Source organism: Emydura macquarii, unplaced genomic scaffold, assembly GCF_026122565.2.
Source record: "Emydura macquarii macquarii isolate MOO-44397 ecotype Brisbane River unplaced genomic scaffold, CSIRO-AGI_Emac_v2 contig_378, whole genome shotgun sequence".
Classification (NCBI taxonomy): Eukaryota; Metazoa; Chordata; order Testudines; family Chelidae; genus Emydura; species Emydura macquarii.
In genome coordinates, this window is record NW_027130515.1 from 1,222,135 (window position 1) to 1,237,656 (window position 15,522).

The window sequence follows — 15,522 nt, forward strand, 5'->3', positions numbered from 1 at the left end:
TTCTGCCTCCCCTCAGCTTTGGTATATGTGACCTTGTAAGACCACCTGTTACAAATAAACTGACATGACTCCAACCCAGCACAAGGAGCAGCCGCTCGCTTTCTTTCTAGGGTGATGCTTCTCTCTGAGTAGGAGCTGGGGAATTGGCCCACCCCTAGACCAAATAGCGCCCCAGCCGAGGAGTGTCTGCAGCACCCCCTTTGTTAAAAATGTGTAGCCTTTGATGACTTGGATGCACAGTTTGCATACATGATTTATCCCTGCTCTAGAAGGTGATAAATCCACATGCTAGGATCTGTATTTATTCATGCACAGCACCCTGGGCCCAGTGCCCCAGGCGGTTGCCTGCCCCTAAATCCAGTCCTGATCCACCACAACTGCTGTGCTGAGCCTGCAAGCGTTCTGCAGGCTGAGGCCTTGCTCACAGGGGGACAACGGGAGACCTTAGGGAGGAGGAAAAGCAGCAGCGAGCTGGGCTGGGGCAGGAATGCTGGGTTCACTCTACCGCTTTACTGCCAGCAGTTGCTGGGGGATCAGCTCTGGGTTGGCAGCTCAGGCTGTTTGAGGACTTCTGACACTGCAGGAAGCAGAGAACTAATGATCTTGCTTTGACTGCACAAGCTGCCCCTGCAGCCAGCTGGGTTTTCCTCAGCTGACACAGGCAGTCTTGCTCCATTCATACATCAGCATCAGGGCTGGCTTTTGTTCTGCAGATTAACAGGTGGGGACCCGCTCCTGCAAGGGGGCAAGTGCCCTCAGGCTCCAGGGGCACGTGGCCCTTTGGGAGCAGTGCTCAGAACCTTGCTGGCTGGGATGGTGGAAGCGGCTGCCCCCTGCCTGAAACAAGTCCGCTCCAGTTGTCCAATGCAGAGGCCTGTTTTTGGAGCTAGCATCAGTGATGGAGCCAAGACGTGGCGTTTCTTCAGAGAAAGGAAGGTTTATTAAGCAGCAGCCTCCGCCCAAATGAAGAGAAACCATTTCACCTGCCAACATGATCAGATGCAAATGCACCGGCCACATCCCAGGACCCGGGTGTAACATGCAGTCCCAGCACTCTGCCTTTGAATTGACTCTACTCGCTACTTCCGAAGCTAAGGCCTGGCTGTCTTTATTCCCTCTCATTAAATCCTTTCTCTCTCTGCATGTCTGACATAGGAAGAGTAAAGATTCTTTATAATACTTTGGAGCTACATCAATATTCACTGAAGAAGGAGCCTTCTTCATTGAGATTTTTGCCCTTATCTGCTCTCCACAAAGATTGATTGGTTTCACAGCAGTTAAAAGCCAACCAAAATAACATTAAAAACCCCACAGAACTTAGCGGACCCCACCTTCAAAACTCTCCATTTTCACACATTCTAAGGGGAGCAGTGTTTCCTGTGCCCTAATCTCCATCACTACAGCAACAAGAGAGCAGTTCCCTATCTGTTCTTTCCTATAGTACGTAAGGACCCTTGACAGTTCCCCTCTGCTTTGGAATTCAGGGTCCTGATCAGAATCTCACTGCAATTTTCTCTTTACTAAGCATAGGTGCAGTTGGCTTATGTTTGGTAACCTCACAGATCACGCATTCTCTCCAGATAAGCCCTGGTAACGGGACGTGATCCCTCTTGAGACAGGATCTAACCACACAGAGAAGGATGGCTCTTTGCGCAGAAAGGTGCTTCACTTGATTGTGCCTAAACATGAGTAAAGCCCATTCCCACCGGGGTCATCAAGGCACTTGTTCCAATGGTCATCAATAATGCTGGGCGCTAGAGATAGAGGCCTTACAGGGGAGGGAAGGCCTTCTACTGACAATGCCTTGGGTCCCCCGGGAAAGGATGAGCACCCATGGAGCCAAGAAATCTCACAGGTCAGTTTTTAGGTTGAATCACTCAGGTGTATTAGCTACATTTCCAGAACCCAAAAGACCTTTAGCGGTTGCTCCAACACCACCACTGAGATGGATCCGAGGAGCACGCCCTCCAGAGCCAAAGGCTCCATTTCTACTACACGGTGGTCTGTCCGCTTCCGGGGGCTGCAGCTGATCTCCAGCCCGACCTCACTTCTTAGATTTCAGTGCTGTGGCCACCACCCCCACGATGAGGGCTGTAAGGGTGAAGCCCTGAGCCAGGACACGTACCCGCATCATCCTCTGGGACTGGACCACATTGCCCTTCTGGAAGCAAATGAGTCCATAAATCAGAGCCCCTGCAGTGGCGAGGCAGCCTGCAGAGAAGGACAGAGGGACAGGGGGGGGGTTGAGGGGCAGGGCTCAGGGCCCCGAAGAGTCGCCCCTCACTCTCGCCACCCCTTTCCCCAAACCTCAATGTCTCCCCCCTCCCCCCCCAGCCCCTCTCCCCCTGCTTCGTCTCCTCTCCCCTGCCCCAGGGTTTGCGCCCTGGTTAACGCCCTCAGGCGAGGGGGGGGGAGGCCCAAGGCGCTCCCTGGGCTACGGCCCATGTCCTGAGCATCCTGCCCCCCCGGACCCCTCACTCCCCCCCCTCAGAGCTGCCCCCCCGGACCCCTCACTCCCCCCCCCCAGAGCTGCTCCCCCCAACCCCCGGACCCCTCACTCCCCCCCCTCAGAGCTGCCCCCCAACCCCCGGACCCCTCACTCCCCCCCCCCAGAGCTGCCCCCCAACCCCCGGACCCCTCACTCCCCCCTCCTCAGAGCTGCCCCCCAACCCCCGGACCCCTCACTCCCCCCATAGCTGCCCCCCCCCCCCCCCCCATAGCTGCCCCCCGGACCCCTCACTCCCCCCCCCCAGAGCTGCCCCCCCGGACCCCTCACTCCCCCCCAGAGCTGCCCCCCGGACCCCTCACTCCCCCCCCCCCAGAGCTGCCCCCCCGGACCCCTCACTCCCCCCCCCCAGAGCTGCCCCCCCCCCCACTCACCGACAGGCACCAGCGGGTTCTCGCGGCTCTTGCGCAGGAAGCGGTCCCCGAAGCCCTCCCGCGGCAGAGAGGCGGTGGGGACGAAGCCCTCGATGAGGGGCGGCCCGCTGGGGTCGAAGGGCGGCGGGGACGGAGAGCTCGGACTCTGAGCCATGGTCCCCCGCCGGTCGGCCCGCGAAGGTGAGGTGACTGCTACGGACCCTCCTCAGCCACCGTACTCAGACCGGAAACGGAAGTCAAATACGATACAGGCAGGGGACGACAGGCAATATCCCAGCCGCGCGTGGGGTCAGCGCAAGGTCTGTTGGGAGATGTAGTCCGCACCCGGCCGGGCCCTATCGGAGGCGGTAGCGAAGCTCTCACAATAGAACTACATTTCCCACCGCGCCCGGAGCCCCGTGCCCGCCTCGACAGCTCCCTCGGCTCTCTCGCTGCGGCCGCGTGTTGGGCTCGGAGCCGCCGCCGCGATGCCGAAAGCCAAAGGGAAGAGCCGGCGCCAGAGGTTCGGCTACAGCGTGAACCGCAAGCGGCTGAACCGGCAGGTCCGCAAGCGGGCGGCGCCCCGGATACAATGGTGAGCCGGGCCGGGCCGGGCCAAGGCGCGGGCCGGGCCGGGCCAAGCCGGGCCGGGCCGGGGGGCCAAGGGGGAGCTGAGCCGAGGAGGGCGGGCCGGGCCGGGCCGGGGGGGGGGGAGCGGAGGGGGGCGAGGAGGGGGGCCGGGCCGGGCCAAGGGGGGTCTGGAGCGCGGGAAGGGAGCTGGTCCGTGGAGTGGGGCGGGGCGGAGCGGAGCGGGCAGTGTCCTGGGTTCCATCATTGGCCTTGCTGCATAGTAGGTCGGGGGGAGCCCCCCCCCTCTCAGGAAGCCCCCCCAGGGTACGAGCTGGAGCCTCCCCGTAAAGGGGTCCCAGCCGCTGCAAGAGTATTGGAGACCCTGGGCCAGGGAGTGTCTGCTGTGGGGCCCCCTGAGGAGGTGAAGGGGGGGGTTCCTGAGGCTTCCCCTGGCCAGACACAGGCAGTGGGAAGGGGGCACTGGCTGCAGGGAAGGGCCCTCAGCTGGTGCCGTGGGTGGGGTGTGACGTGGCCACTTTCCTCCCTGCTTGTCTCCGTCCAGCGCCCAGATTGGACGTGCCTGGGACAGAACCAAATCCGTGTCTCAGAACCTGGCTGAAATGGGCCTGGCTGAAGACCCCAACAAGGCTGTTCCTATCCGGAGAAGGCAGCAACCGGTAAATACGGCAACAGATCAACACGCCTGTCCCAAGAGGCTTCGCCACCGGGGGAAAAAGGGGGAGGGGGTCCAAGGGATAGAAGTGATCATGAGCTGGGTTTCTGGCAGTGCTCCCCAGCTTGGATGGGTGATAATTCTCCAAGGGAACTGGTGGATGTCCAGTCACAGTAGGAGACCCCGAACTAAACTGGACAAAGTACTAGAAAATGTGGCCTGTGGAATAACCATGTACTGGTCCCTGCGGTGTGGACCCTAAGTGAGGTCTTTCTATGGTGAGTGTCTGTGTGGAGGGGCAATGCAGAGAGCACTTGCCCACGTGTGGCAAGGAGCTGTTGCACCTGTTACTTTGGGATTCGTTAGCCAGGTACAGTGGGATTTATCCTGGGAAGCGTTGCTTGGAGCGTAGGTGCTGGGTTGCTTTATATGCAATGTTCTGCTGTACACAGCAGTGTTAAAGAGGATGCTGTCAGGCCAAAATTGGCCCTAGCAACCATGTTCACGGTAGGCATTTCTCTCAACATGGCCATTGACTGTAGACCAGCCAAACAGCATAGACGTGAACAGAAATGAGGCTTTTAGAACTAGGATATCTGTTTAAGCCAGTCAGTGGTGCAATGGCTGGATGGAGAAGGAATAGCCTCCAAGGCCATGTCTAAATGCATGAGCCCCAGGGGAATGGACTATTCCTGAGCTGCCTCATCTCCCATTCGATGCAGGTGATGGAAATGGAGGTTGATCGCCAAGAGGAAGGGAAGAAAGTTGTGCGGAAGCCTTACGTCCTGAACGGTTGGTACCACCCTCCTCTGATTCTAGGAGCGCTCGCTTTGCTGGCTAATTGCATTCTGTACTGCAGCCCTTCACAGTCCAGAGCAGAGATGCAGCCTCTGGGTACTGCAGTTCCACTGTGCTCATTTTATTCAAACTGGGTGCAGCTGTCAGGCTCCTGGGTGTGTTGGTAACTTGCCCTCAGTTGGACAAAGCTTGGGTGTCTGCTCCGTTGCGGTATGTACCGTTCAGCGAAGGATTACAGATGCTGTCTGTGCCATGACTCTGCTGGGGAAGGGTGTTGATTCTTGTAATGCCACTGCTTTGCCACAGATGTCAAAAGTGGCTTTGGACAGGAAGAATTCTCCTAACGTTCTTGTGGAAGCCACCAGCAGAAGGTGCTCACGTAACCAACAGCCCCTGGTCCTTAGAGCAGTGCTCCTTCCTGTTCCCTGCTCTGTGGCTCTGGGGAGAGGATCTCTGATGGATTCCACTTCCCCGCCCCACTCCACAGTGCGTTGCTCTCCCGGTTTCCTTCTCACCAGGGAGCGCTCTGAGCGTGTGATCGTTTTCTGAGACCCACCGATCTCTGGTGCCTTTTGCAAGAGGGAAGCTAAGAGGCAAAGCCTGTTGGCTTGCTGTATAAGACACGGGGGGAGGTAGGGGACGGCTGGTTTCTGCAGCCGAACTACAAGCTCCAGGAGCATCCTGGAAAGCTTGCTGCAGTGGCAACTCCTCCCCTCTGAGAAGGAGACTTAGTAGCCTGTGGGTTGGGCGATAACAGCCAGTGTTAGACTAGGCCCAGCTGTCCAGGAGGAGACGCTGTCCCCTGTGGATGTGTGTGATTTGAACCTCGGCCCAGGGATTTCGTTAGCCCCTGAACCTTATCACCTTAAGTCCTCAAAGTGTCTGGTCTGGCCAAAGTGTCAAAGGCCTTTATTTTGCACTGCCAGCTTCTGTCCCAGGCCAGGGATCGAATAGCTCTATCTCTGATCTCCCATCCTGAACATCCTCTACCCATGCCAGCCCCACTCCTGCCTGCTCTCCTAGCTGAGCAGTGGAGCTGGCCCCTGGGCGGATGAGACAGACGCACATCACGCGCCGTAGAAGGCCTTGAGTCTGAGAACTTTCAACGTGTGCTCTCTACACAAACCAAAGTCGGGGTTCTCTGCTCGGAACCCCAGGTTACTAGGTGCCTGTGTATCTAATGGGGGGCGGTCATTAATGCAGGGCGTGTCCAAGGGACGGCATCCCTGAGATAGATCAGCCACTGCCTGTGGTGCATGGCTCAGTCTCCCATTTCCACAGATACCAGGTTCAATCCCTGGAAGCATCAAAGCTCCTTAGCAATGCTGCGTGGTTCTGTCTCTTGTCTCCCTGATTCACTGTCTCTCTGTCTTTGCTGCTCAGAGCTGGAGTATGAGGCCAGCCTCCCGGAGAAGAAGTCAGAGACGCTCTCCAGAGACCTTATCGACTATGTGCAGTACATGATACGGAGCCACGGCGAGAACTACAAGGTGGGTGGTCCCTGCCTTCGCGGGGGGCGAGGAGGAGGAGATGTCTGGGAGCCTCTGCCTCAGGGCTTGTGGCTACTGAGAGAGCAACAGGGCAAGCACCTGTCCCAGCAACCACAGCCCGTGCGGGGGTGGGCTCTGAGAAGCAGCAAGAGGCGTGCCCGGCCCTTCATCCCCCTGGCTGGCTGGTCTGTCAGGGAAGTGGATCTTTGAATCTCCTGGTTTGCATCTGACTCACCTTTGAGCTGCATGTGAAACCTCACCCAACCTCTGAACCAACCTGCCTGTTAGTGGACATGTCAGGGCATGTTCTTGGGCTGTGGGGCTCTCCTGGCTGACCGCCCCCTCCACCCCTCTCCGAGGCAGCTTCCCTGACTCTGCCCCCTCGCTCCACCCCCAGGAAATGGCTCGTGATGAGAAGAACTATTACCAGGACACCCCCAAGCAGATCAAGAGGAAGATCAACGTGTATAAGCGCTTCTACCCTGAGGAGTTCCAGGCTTTCACTGCATCCCTGCAGCAGGTCCAGCTGGTCCAACAGTGACTGCTCCCACTCTGCTGGCGGCCCCGCCCGCAGCTGCTTGGCTAGTGCTGCCACACCCCAGGCAAACAAGCTCAGCTCAGCTGTGCTTGCTGGTACCACTTTGCCATGCGCTGGCTGGGGCTTGTGAACCGAGAGCTGAACTAGGGGTAGCTTCTGGTGGATAGGGAAGGATCTCCCCTGCGTGGGGAGAAGGTGGGAATGAATCTGTGCTAAAAGGGGCTCTGCAGGTTCCAGGGGGAGACGGCTACTGCCTCATCACAGCAGGGGCAAAGGGAAGAGACTGTCTCTTATGTCCTGCAGCTCCAGGTGACGGTAAATCAAACTGCCCCCCAACGCAGCACAAATACCCCCGCGTGCAGCTGGCTCAAGGGCTTCAGCTGCTGCTGGCACTCTGCGGAGCTGGGGTGGCCCCAGGGCTGCTCCAAGGACATCTTAATTCCAGGGAATTGCTCTGGCTCGTTGCTGGGGGTGTAAGTCACCTGTCTGGGAGGCGATGTGGCCCTCTCCCAATGCAGCGATGGAGCCGGATTGTTTGCAGTCCTCAGGGCTTTGCTGCTCTCTGCTTCTCAACAGCAGCCTGGGGAGTGGGAGGAGAGACTGGCAGGTGTCACCCTTCCCCAGTGATAGACACCCACCTGCCCTTACCTCTGCAGGAGATACTCAGACCTCAGTGGTCTCAGACCTCAGTCAAAGCGGTGACCAGCGGTACCCACAGGAGCCGCACGAGTGTGAATGCATTGATTCATGTACATAGATTCATATTGAAACAGCATGTGGGGGAACTATTTCGGTTTTATATCTGTTCTTCTCCCAGCATGCTGACTGTACAAGTGGTTCATAACCTAGTAAAAGCAGCCTGCTGGGTTCATGATTAAACCGGAGTGTTTTAATGTTGGGGTGCTGGGAGAGCTGCAGCAGCGCCTTGTGGTCCCAAGCTTCTGAGCCATCTGCTCTACTAGGGAACAGCCGCCCCCCAAAGAAGCGGTGCCCAGCTCAGGGGAGCAGGGTGCCTATAGGGGTACGGCCAGGAAGGGAGTAACTGCAGCCCCCTGTGCTCCCCCAGCTCTCTGCAAGATCCCCTGCCTGTGCCAGCACTGGGTAAGGCCAGGCTGGGGGCCCAGGGGCGCTGGGGGCCCAGGGGCGCCTCTGCCCCACGCTGCCACTTGTCCTCACCCAAGGAGAGCGGGGGAACAGAGCAGCTGCTCAGATCAGGGCAGAGTCACTCCCCAGGGAGCATCTGAACAGCTGTAGAAACAACCAGCCGCTGAATGGGGGGCTGGCAAACCTATCCCGCCGGGTCTCTTCCACCACGCCAGGAAAGCAGCTGGCCTAGAGCCAGCCGGAGATAGATGAATGGGCAGGCTCCCCGTTTTGTCTCACACAAGGCACCTCTTGCTCCCACTCACTTCTTAAAGAGCCTGGCCCCACTGGCTGCCCCACCCCAAGACGGACTCCTGGGGCTGCATCTCCCCCAGTGGTGATTTGCTGTTGCAGCTGCAGCGTGTGGGCCCCGGCCTGCCTTTCCTCACTGGCAGGGTGGGTGTCTCAGGCCAGGGATGTGCTGTGGCACCAAAGAGGGACTGTGGCTGGGGGGCTGGATTAGCACAAGCGCCTGTGTCTGTCAGGCAGCTGCCCCCCCTCCCCGAAGGACAGCCTGGGCAGCAAGTTATCCAGGCCATTTCCCCCTTGCCTGGGGGTTACAGTGCAGGTGTCCTCTTGCTGCAGCTCCAGTACCTGCCACAGCTCAGCCCCGGGAGTCGCCCGCCTGCCACACTTTGTAAGGGGAAGGGAAAAGGTCCCTGGGAAGTGGGGGGAAAAGCTGCTCCCAGGAGGTTCCTGGCTCTCCAGCTCGCTGAGCAGAGGGAGACAAAAGTGCCTCTTCCCTATGCCCAGAGGGGCCAGTCTCTCCTCCAGACGGTGGGCTCCCGTGTGGCAAGATGGGTCCGTTCGCAGCAGCAGCACAAGCAAAGGGCTGAAGGGCAGTGACTGGCGGGTGGGGGTCCCGCAGCCCCAGGCAGCAGCAGGGTGGAAAGACAATTACTGCCTGCCACTGAAGAGCCTTGATGCAGATGCTCCCATGGCCTCTGCCCCATCTCCTGCCCTCCCTAAGCACCCCAGGGGTCTGGCCGCACCTGCAGGCCAAGGGGCCATCGGTCATTTAGATGTGTTAATGGCAGCATCACCTCCCATTGGCCCTGGGGGCAGCACTGCAAAACAGGCAGGGCCGTGCCCCATCGCAGCTGCCTTTGCGGGCTGTGGAACTGCGAGGCCCGTGCCAGGGTAGAGCCACGGGCGCCGGGCTGCCCGTCCGGTCCTGCTGGGGGAGGGCTTGGGGATAGTGTGTGTAAACATGGTGTCCCCTCCAGAGCCGGGAGTGCAGGAGGCTGCAGGTTGTTCTCCCATCTCGCCGGAGATCCATGACCAAGCCTGCCCGCTGTATGCTGAGGGCAGCTTGCACACCAGGAGTGCAGAGAACAGCGGCTGGGGGATAGCACCATGGGAGCAGAGCAGCTCTGGGCCCTGCCCGCGTGAATCCAGGCCGACAGGCTCCTCCAGCGGGAGAGGCAGCGGGTGAGTCCGATCTGCACGTCACGGCTGGGAGAGCAGTTTGACCAGCAGACTCTTCACGTGCCGGATGCTGGTGGCAGTGGCCAAGGCGGCGTGCGTGGCGCTCGTGGGCAGGACGAAGAACTGCCTCTGTCCATTCAGCAGGTGCAGGGCCAGCTCCCGGCACAGCTCGGCCACGCTCAGGGCATCCCTCTTGTCCTAGGAGGAACCAGCAGCAGCTGGGTATGAACAGGGTCACCCAGCCCCGTAACCCCCCTGCACAGCCACTGTCTGCCTGAGGCCGTAACCCGTGCAGCTCCCCTTCCGCCAGGGCTGAGCAGCTGGCACCCTGGCTCGCTGGGGCTGGGCAGGGCCCTGCACGGATGGAGTCCTGGTCGTTGTGGGACAGGCGTCCCCAGGAAGGGATCGCTCTGCACTCTGGCGTAGCCTCACAGCCCAAGAACTAGAAGGGATCCTGGGCATGCAGGGGGGCTGGGTTGTGACATACACTGCTGCCACCCCCCTCCCTTGCACGGAGGTCATTTACACTGTAGGCTACAGGGAAAACAAAGTGGTGCCAGCTAGAAAGCTGGAGGCCTGAGTTCTCTGCGGGAGAGAAGTTCTCTTCCGTGCAGGTTCTTACACTGCGCTCGTCACCCTGGGAGCTGAGCACCGTGACTTCCTCGGTCCTGTGCGTCTCTCCTCCGCGCCCCAGGGCGGACGTGTGTGCAGGGGAGGGGGCGGGCAGGAATTGCACACATCTGCAAAGAAAGCTGCTTTTCGCTTTCTAGTCTGTTGGTTTTCACGCCGCACGCCTCACCACAGCAGATGAGCAGAGGGCGGTGTGTGTGTGTGTGTGAGGGTCCTTCGTTCCTGGACGCTAGGTGTCCCCTTTTGGGCCCCAGCCACCTTGCCTCGGGGGCCTGGAAATCCTTGGCCAGCATTGCCCTGTCTCTGGCCAGCCAAAGCCATAAAAGTTCCCCGCGGGGCGAGATGGTACCTGTTTATTGGCCAGGACTACCAAGGGCAACCGAGGGTCCTCAGCCAGCAGCCAGTGCAGCTCCTGGCGCGCTACGGGGAGGCGGGGCCCGTCTGCAGAGTCCACAACAAATACCAGCACGTGGGCCTGGCTCAGGAACTGGTTCCAGTAAAATCGCAGGTTCTGGCTGCCACCGACTGGGGGGGGACAAAGCCAGAAGTTAGCTACTCAGCCAGCCAGGAAAGGGGGGTGGAGTGGCCAGGGTGCTTCAGGACCCTGAGCCCCTGGTTTAAACTGGGGTGGGGGAGTTGGAGAAATGGGGGCAGTATGCTTTGTTAAATGGGTTTCCTGGGGCCATCAGGACAGACAAAACTCCCTCCTGTGGTGGGGGAGAAGCAGGCATGGGAGCCCAGGCATCTACCCAGACAGAGGCCCTCTGACAAGTGTGGGCGAGACAGTCACTCCTGGGCAGGCTGGCTTGGCGCACTGGGTCTCGGGGTGGGACTGGGCCAGCTCTGTGTGCTAGTTTAAAAGCTCCCTGCTCTGCGCTGAAAGGACAGTCAGCCCCGCCCCACCAAGGGAGCCCAGGGCCAGCCTTACCCTCCAGCAGGTCAATTTGGAAGCCTTCTGCAGGCACTTGGACCGGGTTGAAGCCCTGGGTGGGCGCTGTGCGGTCCTTGGCTGCCTCGCTGGAGATGTAATGCAGAACGCTGCTCTTCCCAGCTCCATCCAGGCCCAGCACCAGCACCAGCACCTGCTGCTTGGAGAAACCCAGCTGCCGGGGGTGCAAGGGTCTGGAATTAGTGGGAGAAGCAGAATGGCTGATGCAGGGGCCCTGCAGCCCTGGGAAGGGCATTCTCCCAGCTAGCTGGAAGAGGCGCTGGCCAGGCCCGGGGCCAAGCATATGCAAAGCAAGTGGCCCCATGGTGTCCCATGTCCCCTGCAAGAACCACAACTCAGTGCCAGGCCCCGTCTGTCTCCCCGCGCAAGGCCTGGTCCCGCCCACGGGCTGTGGGGAGCCCTGCAGGTTGTAACCCCTGGGGTCCCCCGCGGCTTACGGCAAGGGGGGAAGGGAACAAGCAGCTTTATTCCAGGGTCTAGCAAAGGGCTTCTTAACAAGGGTGAGGGGGGGATACCCCAAAACATCAAACCAGTCTCCAGGTGAGGTGCCCTCCCCAGTCCATGCCGGGGGGGCTTGCCCGGACCTGGCACAGCCTGGGGGCTCTGTCTCCTGTTTCTGTAGCTGCAGGGACTGGGGAAGGCCAGATGCTGCAGTGGGGTGGAGGCCGGGCTGATGCCAGTGTATAGGAACATCTGGCTGATTTTATAGGCACACCCCTGATTTTGGGGGCTGTGTCTTAATATAGGTGTCCCCCCTTCCCCCTCTCGCTCCCAGCAGCAGTGTCAGGGAACGGGGTCCCGGACCACCCCCAGCCGGAAGCGGAGGAAGGGGGGGGCAGAGACCAGGCGGCTCGGCGCCGTCTCTGCCCGGCTCGCTGCTCCCGCAGCGGCAGGCAGCCAGCCCCGCGCCCCCCGGCCTTACCTGCTCGGCGCAGCAGCCCGCGGCCAGCGGCGGCTCCCAGCGCGCCCCCCAGCGGCCGCGGAAGTATCTGCGCCAGGCGATGAAGAGGAGCGAGCCCACGGCGGCCACGGCGGCGCCCAGCACCAGGCTCAGGTGCCCGAGAGCGCCGCGCGGGGCCATGGGTTCGAGGCCCGGCCGCCCGCAGGGCTGGGACGGCTCCGCGCCGCGCGTGGGGGGGAGGCAGCCGGGGCGGCGGCGGCGGCGGCGAACCAGGCGCTTCCTCTTGCCGGCCGGCGGCCCAGGCTCGTGACGGCTCCCGTGGGCCGCCCGCGGGTGGGGTGGGGCGGTGCGCGCGCACGCGGGGCCGGCCACGAGCCTTTGCTGCGCCCCTTCCCCCCCGCCGGCGCGGACCGTGCACGGCGCGGCTCAGCTGCTTCCCCTTTGCTGCACTTTGCCCGGCGCCCCTGGGCCGGGCCACGTAGCGCGGGGCGACGCCCACACCTGCCCCGCCCGGTCCGGCCCGGCCGGTCTGGCCCCACCGCCGGCGCGGGGCGGGTGGCAGCTGCCCGCGGTCCCGGGGGGATGCTGCGCCAGGCCCAGGCCGGTCCAGCTGAATCCCCGGCAATTGGCGCTGCGGGTTGCAGCTGGCGGGGCTGGAGCTGCTGCGTGCACGTGCGATTCCCAGCGGCCCGGGTCTGGCTGGCTCTGCTCTGGCTGCCGGCCGGAGGGCGAGCACACAGGCCGCTGCACTTCCCAGCATTTCTCAAGGGCCCCAGCTTCCTGAGCACCCGCCATCTCTGTCTGCCAGGCTGGACCCGGCTCTGCTCTCCCCTGTTGTAGCTGGTGTTCTTGGCTGGCCATGCCGTGTATCCTGGGCTCCCAGTGGGAACGGGAATCTGAGGCGGCTGGCCTGCCGTGCGCCATGCCAACAAACAGTGCTGGATTACTGTGTGCATTGGTGGTGCGCGGCCCCAGGAGACAAGCACTGAGCGGTGGGATCTCATCCTTCTGCCGGTCTGGGATGACGAGCCGTGGCTGCGGAGCTTTCGAATGTGCAAAGCCACCTTCCTGGAACGCCGTGCGGAGCGCCACCCTGCCCTGCGGCGCACGGACACCAGGATGAGAGCTGCCCTCTCGGTGAAGACGCATGTGGCGATCGCCGTGTGGAAGCGGGAACCAGTCGGTTGTTAATCAGCTGGGGGTCAGGAAGTCCACCGTTGGAGCTGTGTTACCTACCACAAGTGTGCAGAGCCATTGATCGTGTTCTGCTAAGAAGGACTGAGAGTCTTGGAACTGTGCGTGAAATAGTGGACAGCTTCACAGCAATGGGATTCCCCAGCTGTGGGTGAGGCAATAGATGGCACGAATACCCCAGTTTTGGCCCAGGACCATCTTGCGACAGAGTGCATCGATAGAAAGGGCTACTTCTCTATGGTACTGCAGGCAGTTGTGGATCACTGTGGGCATTTTACTGACATCAGCGTGGGCTGGTCAAGGAAGTGTACAGCACACGCGTTTTCAGGAACACTGGCCTGTACAGAAAGCTACGAGCAGGGACTTTCTTTCCAAACCACAGGATTCCAATGGGGGATGTTGAAATGCCCATAGTGATCCTGGGAGACCCAGCCTATCCCTTATTGCCACAGCTCATGAAGTCTTATACGGGTAACCTGGATAGCAGCAAGGAGCGCTTCAGTAACAGGTTGAGCAAGTGCCAAAGGACAATTGATTGAGATCTGGCAGATTAAAAGCTTGCTGGTGATACCTTAATGGCAGGTTAGATCTAAATGAGGAAAATATTCCCATGGTTATAGCCACCTCCTGTGTGCTCCATAATATTTGTGAAGCTAAGGGTGAACATTTTCCACCTGGGTGGAGCGCAGTGTCAGATCGCCTTTCAGCTGACTATGAACAACCAGGTGTCAGGGCTATTAGAGGGGCACAATGGGGGGCCATTCGAATCATGGAGGCTTTGAGGAGCCATTTTGACAATGAGCAACAATAAGGTGTCTTTGTAAACAACGCCGTGCCATGGTCTGACTACTGCCCAGCTTGCAGTGTGTGTCAATGTAAACTGCAACCACTGTGTGCAAGAGACAAAGATTGCTTATTTGTCACAGAAATTGTCTTTTTAAATAACAGTTATTCACAACACACACAAGCTGGGCTGGAGGGGAGAAAGCAGGGAGGGACAGCGTGAGCTACGATGGCTGAGTTTCGCAGTTTAGACGGCTGTCTAAAGGGGTGCAGTGAATGGGGTACCAAGATGAGCCAGGAGTTTGGGAGGAATGTGTGGGTGGAGTTTGGGGAGGGCATAGAAAGCAGTTCTGTAGTGGCTGCCAGGGGAGGTGAGCACACACGAATTCAATCTGCAGCGTTATGAGTGACTTTAGCAGCTCTGTGTGCTCCTCCATGGCTTTCATCATGCACTCATGACCTGCTGTCACTCAGGCCTTGTTTTCCGTCCTCTCATGCCTATCAGTTTTTTGATTTTCAGACACAGTGTGTCTCCATGCCCTTTTTTCTTTTTTCTTTTTTTCCATCTCAGGGGGCTGGAGGAGTTCTTGGAAAAGCTCCTCCTTGCTTCTCTGTGGTTGTTTTATCAGCCGCCACAGGCACTCAGCAGGGTGAAAGGGTTTCCCCTCAAGGGTACATTTGTAGAAGCACAATAAACAATGAACAGAATCATGATTGTGAGTGCACTAAGAGCATTGATGCATTACTGTAAAATACACCTCTTTCACACTGTCCCCTGGCAAGATCAACCAGGACAGGGTGAGCTGTGCCTGGGGGGAGAGGGCACTCAAGCTGGGGGCTATAGAGGCTGATATGTCATAACTCCACTTCCATGAGAGGTGTAGGGCGTATGGCAGTGGAGTTAGGGCAACCCAGCATCCATGTAGATACCTGTTGGCTGGCGTTCTTGTCAATTTCACAGCGCTCTGCTGGAGTCATGAAACTGACAAGAAAGCTCAGCTCCCCACTCATGGCTGTCACTCTGGGGCCAGTTGGGGCCTCTAGCTAGAGCCTGGCTGTCCCCTGGGCTCCCTGCTGCCCAGTCTCCCCATTCCCCACTCCTAGCTGCACCAAGGCTCCTGGTAGCCACCTGGGCTCCTGACAGGGAATTGTGAATCTAGGGGGTCAGCCAGGCTCTTGGGGTGGGGAGGGAGCCGAGAGCCAGAGGGCAGCTGGGTTCCCGGGCAGGGAGCTGCATGCAGAGCTGAGAGCCCCCGACCCTGCCCCTCTTCGACTGGGGGAAGTGCTCCCGGGCAGGATGCACACCAGTGAGAGAAGGCAGGCAGCGTGGGCATGCGCCACTGCAGGAATTACAGGGGCGGCTGTAAGTCAGCTTGACATGGGTCGACTTCAGTCTGTTGTGCAGACGTGCTTGGAACCTGGAGCACGGGTTGAAAACCATCATCCTCGGGTAAGGCCAGCCTTGCCTGGACCCCCAGAGTGCTGTGGGGCCCAGCGGCTGTGCTAGGCGCCCGTGGGTCCATCGCTGGCGTGACCTGTGGCATTACTGCGGGCCTGGGGGCAGCA

The 15,522-nt window shown here is 59.9% G+C and overlaps 3 protein-coding genes across 4 annotated transcripts; 1 reads left to right on the forward strand and 2 right to left on the reverse strand.

The window, feature by feature from the left end:
• Window positions 1-355: 355 nt before the first annotated feature.
• Window positions 356-3,113, reverse strand: HIGD2A (HIG1 hypoxia inducible domain family member 2A). The gene is made up of 2 exons (XM_067535473.1): window positions 2,881-3,113; window positions 356-2,211 (listed from the first exon to the last, which is right to left on the reverse strand). Exons 1-2 carry the CDS (start codon window positions 3,032-3,034, stop codon window positions 2,045-2,047), a joined length of 321 nt encoding a protein of 106 aa, XP_067391574.1. The 5' UTR covers window positions 3,035-3,113; the 3' UTR covers window positions 356-2,044.
• Window positions 3,114-3,297: 184 nt separating this feature from the next.
• NOP16 (NOP16 nucleolar protein) lies at window positions 3,298-8,188 on the forward strand. The gene is made up of 5 exons (XM_067535485.1): window positions 3,298-3,454; window positions 3,992-4,106; window positions 4,825-4,894; window positions 6,284-6,390; window positions 6,788-8,188. The coding sequence occupies exons 1-5, from the start codon at window positions 3,348-3,350 to the stop codon at window positions 6,929-6,931; spliced, it is 543 nt and encodes a 180-aa protein (XP_067391586.1). The 5' UTR covers window positions 3,298-3,347; the 3' UTR covers window positions 6,932-8,188.
• Window positions 8,189-8,311: 123 nt separating this feature from the next.
• ARL10 (ADP ribosylation factor like GTPase 10) lies at window positions 8,312-12,759 on the reverse strand. 2 transcript variants are annotated; one of them, XM_067535498.1, is made up of 4 exons: window positions 12,001-12,758; window positions 11,058-11,232; window positions 10,479-10,654; window positions 8,312-9,697 (listed from the first exon to the last, which is right to left on the reverse strand). In XM_067535498.1, exons 1-4 carry the CDS (start codon window positions 12,157-12,159, stop codon window positions 9,521-9,523), a joined length of 687 nt encoding a protein of 228 aa, XP_067391599.1. In that variant the 5' UTR covers window positions 12,160-12,758; the 3' UTR covers window positions 8,312-9,520. The 2 variants fall into 2 exon arrangements, with proteins under 2 accessions (XP_067391599.1, XP_067391608.1); XM_067535507.1 differs by lacking the exon at window positions 8,312-9,697 and adding an exon at window positions 9,708-10,239 and having other exon boundaries at window positions 12,001-12,759.
• Window positions 12,760-15,522: the final 2,763 nt, after the last annotated feature.

What these genes read in the sequence shown, in the direction of transcription:
- HIGD2A (XM_067535473.1), bottom strand. Translation starts at nt 3,034, where the DNA reads ATGGCTCAGAGTCCGAGCTCTCCGTCCCCGCCGCCCTTCGACCCCAGC. An exon ending in GAACCCGCTGGTGCCTGTCG is followed by an intron (nt 2,212 to 2,880) that starts GTGAGTGGGGGG and finishes CCTTCTCTGCAG; the next exon opens with GCTGCCTCGCCACTGCAGGG.
- NOP16 (XM_067535485.1), top strand. Translation starts at nt 3,348, where the DNA reads ATGCCGAAAGCCAAAGGGAAGAGCCGGCGCCAGAGGTTCGGCTACAGC. An exon ending in TCCGGAGAAGGCAGCAACCG is followed by an intron (nt 4,107 to 4,824) that starts GTAAATACGGCA and finishes CATTCGATGCAG; the next exon opens with GTGATGGAAATGGAGGTTGA. An exon ending in GCCACGGCGAGAACTACAAG is followed by an intron (nt 6,391 to 6,787) that starts GTGGGTGGTCCC and finishes CTCCACCCCCAG; the next exon opens with GAAATGGCTCGTGATGAGAA.
- ARL10 (XM_067535498.1), bottom strand. Translation starts at nt 12,159, where the DNA reads ATGGCCCCGCGCGGCGCTCTCGGGCACCTGAGCCTGGTGCTGGGCGCC. An exon ending in CGGGCTGCTGCGCCGAGCAG is followed by an intron (nt 11,233 to 12,000) that starts GTAAGGCCGGGG and finishes CACCCCCGGCAG; the next exon opens with CTGGGTTTCTCCAAGCAGCA. An exon ending in CCAAATTGACCTGCTGGAGG is followed by an intron (nt 10,655 to 11,057) that starts GTAAGGCTGGCC and finishes GTCCCCCCCCAG; the next exon opens with TCGGTGGCAGCCAGAACCTG.